At 40.9% G+C, this 6,733-nt stretch overlaps 1 protein-coding gene across 3 annotated transcripts; it reads left to right on the top strand.

Moving 5' to 3' along the window:
• The first annotated feature begins 2,385 nt into the window (after positions 1–2,385).
• On the top strand, positions 2,386–4,759 carry LOC105274967 (protein Fer3). 3 transcript variants are annotated; one of them, XM_020030264.1, is made up of 4 exons: positions 2,386–2,719; positions 3,103–3,325; positions 3,453–3,612; positions 3,711–4,759. In XM_020030264.1, exons 1-4 carry the CDS (start codon positions 2,401–2,403, stop codon positions 3,861–3,863), a joined length of 855 nt encoding a protein of 284 aa, XP_019885823.1. In that variant the 5' UTR covers positions 2,386–2,400; the 3' UTR covers positions 3,864–4,759. The 3 variants fall into 3 exon arrangements, with proteins under 3 accessions (XP_019885823.1, XP_011329777.1, XP_019885824.1); XM_011331475.3 differs by having other exon boundaries at positions 2,524–2,719; positions 3,171–3,325; XM_020030265.2 differs by having other exon boundaries at positions 2,524–2,719; positions 3,081–3,325.
• Positions 4,760–6,733: the final 1,974 nt, after the last annotated feature.

The following is a 6,733-nucleotide window of genomic DNA, read 5'->3' as shown; positions in this document are numbered from 1 at the left end:
TTACAACAGTATTGATATGTCTTTCCCCCCTTTTGTTGGACTATTAATATATTAATAATATATACGTGTGTATATTTTAGAGAGAGAGAGCTCTCTTATTCTTACTCGAGCGATTGTCAACGTTTTTCCGGAGATTATTTTTGATACTTCCGGTCTATAATTGGCATCGCGTCGAAATAATATCGCGGAGTCAATTTGCGATTTCGGCGGACACGTGCACGCTTTTGAGGGACAGTCAGCATATTGTTTGCGACCGACGAGGCGGTCCTTCTCGCGGAACAAATTCTAGGGGTGTGCCTCGCCCCTGAATCAATTAAATAGATATTAGCCGTGTCACTTGACGCGGCGAGGGGGAAAAAGAGAGAAAAATCATCCCTTACACCGAACGCGTATAAACATCGCGCGTTTCCACGCGTTAAATCGGATCTCGTGTTTGTCCCAAAGTGACTTCAACTCGAGGGGGTGCATAAAGTTATTAGGTATTCCCGGCCCCTTTCACCCCGCGAGATATCTCCATGCTCTCCAAACGCTCTAATTACGTCGTAGGGATGACATACGACCTGACCCGATTTTTTTTGGAAATCCCTCGATTCTGAAATCCGATTTTTCGGTGACAGATCGCGAAGCAATCCGTCATTTGCACAATTTGCTTAGCATTGATAAAATGCGTTTCTTTCTTCATCTTTCTTAACAAAATTCCTTTTGAAATTATGTTAAGCTTACTTTTTTTTTCCTTTGAAGAAAACTTGACAAATTAATTTAGACTTTGTTTTGAGATTCAACAAATGTTTATTGAACATTCTATATTGGAATTGAAAATTATTACATTACATATGCTTCTACGATATGAGAAATTATGGAATCGGTAAATTCAAAGTACGGACAAGAGGCGCGAGCGTAATATCGCGTGAAATATTTGATAAACGGGATATATCCGAATCCGTTTAGCATCATAAGCGCGCGTAGAGAACGACGTAGATGTTTAATACTGCCCCGCTGTAATATTTGCTATATACATAACTGCAAGCTGACGCTCCGGATCGATGTTCCAGGCGTCGGCGCCGGTAAGCTTCAGGGCTTTTCGCCATCATTTTCTGGAGCGACCGATATGATACATTTGATATCACAGACGAAATAAATTTTCCTCATACATCTATAATAAAAAGAAAGAATTAATAAGAATTGCCAGAAATTAATTTTGAGAACAAATATATTCTTATATTTATGAAAATATTTATATAAATCCATAGAATTCACAGAAAAATTTGATGCAGATTGAATCTTCAGTTAAAATGTCGAGACAATTTCTGTGTAATTAATATAAATAAATGACTGGTAAGTTAAATTATTTGTAAAATATGTAAATACGATAAATATTTTTACATATTTTACAAATAATTTAACTTACCAGTCATTTATTTATATTAATTACACAGAAATTGTCTCGACATTTTAACTAAAGATTCAATCTGCATCAAATTTTTCTGTGAAATTCTATGGATCAGCATCACCCTCTGTATTTCATGGTGTATCATGGAGCTAGAGTGATTCCCGACAAATTTGCGAAAATAGATGGGATAATAGAGCAAGCTAAACGTGGTTCTTCGGCTTTCGCACGTGTTCATCCGATCTGATTTTGATTCTTTGCTAACAATACACTGATCCCGTGCATCGTCGCCCGCAACGGGGTTACGCCTGTGAGCGAAATTACGGGATTTCGTCACGGATCTTTCCAGACTTTCCCGATGCTTATTATACGGATTCGTTGCGGACCCCTGAACAGTTGCGACGTTGAGGGTGATCTAACAAAAAGAGAAGAAACTAGACATATTAAATAATTGTCATGTCAAAATATAGCTTTTCAAATTAATATAATTGAACCCTTTAGATCATTTCAGAGAGTAAATCAAGTCTATGATTTGTAAATTGCAAGCTTATGCCAAGTACAAAGTATTAATTTTATAAATTATCAACTTAAACTTCTTCAATTCTGGAACATATATCTATCTCTTGAATCGAATTCTTTTAATAAAGCAAAAAGCTTCATATATAACTTTTTACTTAATTTGATTAAAGTTGATTCTTCTGTAACAAGAAGCTTTAATAAAAGCGAATGTAGAGAACATCTATTAAATTTAAATATATGTGTCAGCTAAAAGCGATAATTTTTATATCAATTTGAGCACTTCAATTTAATGTTTATAAATTTACACTAAAATTCAGATTAAAAATCTATCATAGACCAGTAGCTTTTTTCTCAGCAAGCCAAGGTTTGATTTTCGCGTTGCTCGATTCGTGTCCACTGGTCTTCCATCTTTCATCTTCCGGTCGATACCTGAGATGAGCTCTCGCAACACCGGGGGTGGGTCGTGACGAGACAAGCACCACCCAGCGAGCCCAATGTCACGGCGGTATCGCGGCGCACGCGTTCTGCGACGAGCAATCCCTGCGCGTACGAGGGTTCCCGGGGGCGGTTCACCACCATGGTACACTCGGCGAAGTTTTCGAAAATGCAGTCTGGTAGATCTTCAGAAGAACGAAGTCGCCGATACACATCGCAGGACGTTGTCCAAGTACGCGCGCGGACATCCCTTTTTTTTAATTTTTTTCCGCCCTCTCGTGAGTGAATCTGCTGGTGCACATCCGCCCGTCGCTGGACAGGAAGCGGGATATGAGCTACACCGAACCGCTGTGGGAGATCAATGGAAATCAAGCACCAGTGAGTCCTGGACGAATTCTGTGCAATAATTATTCCTGGTGTCGCCGTTTGTGTTAAAAATTCATCAATTTATCAGTAGCGCTATTTTGTGTTGTGTTAGCGATATCACTTTTCTGCAGAGTCTTTACACACACATCAACTGATGTCGCAGCACATATTTTCATTGAAAAGTAAAAATCCTGCTTTCTTTATTCTTCTTGATACTCAAACGATCAAAAAGAGTATAGATTGAATTAGATACATGTTCGATTAAAGTTAAATTCTCGTTCTCGTAAAAGGGATCAATTGACAACAATGTCAAAAAAATCAGAAAGAGTGAAAGTATCTCCTTCTCTCTAAAGAATGTTCTCCAATGTACTAGACACGCTGCAAATATCCTGCAGATATCGGCTTTTGGGTTTTTGCGCGCTCACCTGGACCGATCTTCTCAGATGAAATCTGTTCGCGACAGGTAATCGCGGCGGAAATGTCGCAGTACGTCGGGGGTGAACTTGGCAGCTACCCGATGTGGGACAGTTCGGTTTTGTATCAGACACAGCCGCCTAGCCATCCGCACGTTAACGAGCACGGGTTGTACAGGCAACCCTGTGGGTTGCTGCACCAGAGGTAATTCCGTCCCTGAAAGTGCAGAAAACGATGAAATGCTTCACCGTGGAGCAAGTCCTTTACGAGTAAAACGATATCGTTTTTTGTCCTACGACGAACCCGACTGAAGAAATCTTGAAACTTGCAGTCGTTACACGCCGAACGGTCGCTCGCCGAATCTGCCGTCGTCGACGACGAAGAAACCAAGGCGTCGGGTGGCAACGGTATCTCAGAGAAGGGCGGCGAACATCCGGGAAAGACGCAGAATGTTCAATCTGAACGAAGCTTTCGATAAGCTTCGCAGAAAGGTATGTACGCCTCCTTTGTTGCCGCGAAATTTCCTTAAAAGAAGAGTTAATTCGATAATTAATTCTTAATAGAAGAATTAATTAGATTAATTGTTTAGGTACCAACGTTTGCTTACGAAAAGCGGCTCTCGAGGATCGAAACGCTGCGCTTGGCAATCACGTATATCGCTTTCATGGGAGAACTCCTCGGCATTGAACCGAACAGTCCGAAGCCAGACTATATACCACGAGAGTACTATCTGCCAAACTAAATCTCAAATGATGCAAGCTGATGGTCCTATCGAAATGATGGAACTTCTAGTTTGCGAAACCAGTCTTCCATTATCGATTAGAATATTCTAGCGTTAAGTAAAGATTTTTATGTAATTTAACATATATATATATCCGTAAGTAACACTTGTATGTTCTTTCATAATATTTCCATGATAGATGTATAGATAATTTATTATTTATATCATATTTAAAGTCATTGTTCATTGCTCTTTTCAACATAATTCTTTAATATTCTACAGAAGTTACTGCTATCCACAAATCAAAATGGAGTATTTACCTAAATGTCAATGGAGCTTTTCAAACATTTTCCAAAAGATTGATGTTTCATCTTAAGAATATCGAAAGGGTTGAAATCTTTGTTGTTGATCAAATCTTCTCTCATTTTACATAGACAATAATCTTGTAAGCCATACTTTGTCTGAGTGATTGCAATCTTCTTATCTGTAAATGTTAAGATTTAGAGAAACAATTGTGACACTAAGAAACAATATTAAATTCAACTTCCTTCTATTATAACATACGTGTACGTCGTGTAAGATGATTTATTAAAGAATTAATAAAGACGAGATAAGAGTTATAGCATGATGAAAAGTCGAGAGAACTTTTAGAATTAAGAAGATTGCAATGAGAAAAATAAGAAAGAAGAAAATATTTCATAAATATAAAAATGGAAGGAAGATTACCTTTTCTAGTATTAATCAAAATGTGTTATCTTTAGTAAGATACACCATCTTACACTGTTCTGCAATTTTTAATGTTAATAAAACAATCATTGAATGTCACTGATTACCATATAATTGATGATTAATTGGAATTAAATGGGTGTAGTATAAAAATAAATTAAAATAAAGACTTCACGGAGCATTATGAAATCTTTCAAGTTGGAATAAATACATGGCAATAATATTTACCTACTTTTTACACAGTTACATCGATGAATGCGTAATTTTTCACTATCATGTAAAAGCAATGCATTTATCTACTTTAACAGCAGGTGCAGTCAATGCGATTAAAACGAAATCCTACATGTGCATCGCTCGATAAGGTTGATTTCAAGTTACCATCGAAAGTGCAGATAACAATATCAGCATAAGATAACCCGACAGTTTACTTGTTGGTACACGACGAATTTTCGTGTCGGCATCTTCGATTCCGTGCGGTTCGATTCGAGAGGAATCCGCGGGAACGCTATAGGACATCATAAAAAGGGGCTTGAGGGGGGATCGGAAGGAACCGGTAGCCACCCAAGAAGGCGGTCTCCTTTCTCTCTGCCGGCCGTTTAACAGGACCCCCCTCGTCCTTTTTTTCTGATTCTTCTTTTTTTCCCTTCAAGGTTGCCGCTGAGAGATCGTTCGCCAACGAAAGGCCAAGAGAGAAAGAGAGGGAAGAAGAGAACGAGAGAGAGATCCTCATGTTCGAGCGATGCGGGTGAGCTTGTTAGGCTGACATCTCAATTTTAGCGTTCTCGATCAGAGAAGTCGCGGTAAGACTCGGCTTAGAGGGTAAAGGGGGAAAAGCGATATCGACAATGAGCTTGTGTGCGTACTCGCGTTCGCACAAGCGAGCCGAATAGGCCACACGCATTCGCTTTTCGTCCGCATATGGACAAATAAATGTATTACACATACACATATATATGTATGTATATATAACAAATTCTAGATGCCACGTTCGGAATAAAGGCAAGCCTGAGGACAAGAAGATAAAGTACAAGCAAAGCAGAGACCGCGCAAAGCGCTCGAGATAGTGCGGGGTAAAAAGGTTTTCCGCCGGTTGGGCGAAGAGGCAGTGGCGGAGAAAGAGAAGAAGAAGGAGGTGGAGGAGGAGGAGAAGGAGGAGGCGGAAAGACAACGGTGGCAGTGGCGGTGGCGCGATGGTTGTCGAGGGTGAGCTCCGCGGGGAAAAGAAGAAACGCGAAGATAGGAACCTTGGCTCATAATAGGTGGAGAGGCCGGCGCCTCTCGTAGCATCACCACGTGGCATGCGGCCAACTACTGTCTCCTGATCAATATGCTTACGGCTACCTCGCCTCTCTTTCTATCCTTTTCCGCCCTCCCGTGGCGTCTCCCTTTTGCGCCTCTTGCGTTGCGAGTAGCGGATCAGGCCTTGCGATGCGATGCGACGCATTGTCCGGCGATCATTTCTCGAAGCATCCGCATGTGCGTCGATTCATCGAAGATGCAGAAACGCTGTCCATTCTTTCTACTTCCCACGAGATCACTTGGGGTCTCAGAATGATCGGGGAAAAAGATCCACGGCGTTACTGGTGTACGTGAAATATTCAATTTTGTTACATCTTAACTAATACGACTTTGGCGCAGGAGTTTCTTCAATTTAGGAAGACGCTTCCTGTCCAACTTTCTGTCTTAAGAAGAACTTGATGTTGAGAAAATGATGAATGAATCCTTTTGCAGTAATCCAATATTGCTAGGACGTTGTTGATGCTGTAATGTCCGGGATGCATGGAGACTAGTAAAATTTCCATCGTAGCGAAAAGAACGTACTCAGGTGTTGGTGATGAAGTCCAAGTTCCCCAATTCTTCTTCTTCATCAACGAGCGGTTACAACCGGCGCATTGTCGATGTTATGGATATAGATGGACATATCGCAAGGATTATTCTCGCCTCCGCTCTTCGCGTAAGCGAAGATAAATGTTTCCGAGGCTTTCGAGCGTCGCGTGGGTGGGACAAATTGGTCATTCGTTTCCACTCAGGCGTTATCTTATCATCGGGAAAGTTTTTCGCCGTGATATACCGTTGGGGCGCCTAACAGGTGGTCCCGTTCGTTCGCTGCGACACCGGCGGCTCCTTCGCTATTGCTCGGTGTCGCTGATGATACCGGGGATGAT

This window comes from Ooceraea biroi, chromosome 1 (assembly GCF_003672135.1).
Source record: "Ooceraea biroi isolate clonal line C1 chromosome 1, Obir_v5.4, whole genome shotgun sequence".
Lineage (NCBI taxonomy): Eukaryota > Metazoa > Arthropoda > Insecta > Hymenoptera > Formicidae > Ooceraea > Ooceraea biroi.
The sequence above is the reverse complement of the archived record's forward strand: the minus strand, read 5'-3'. Positions and strand labels throughout refer to the sequence as shown.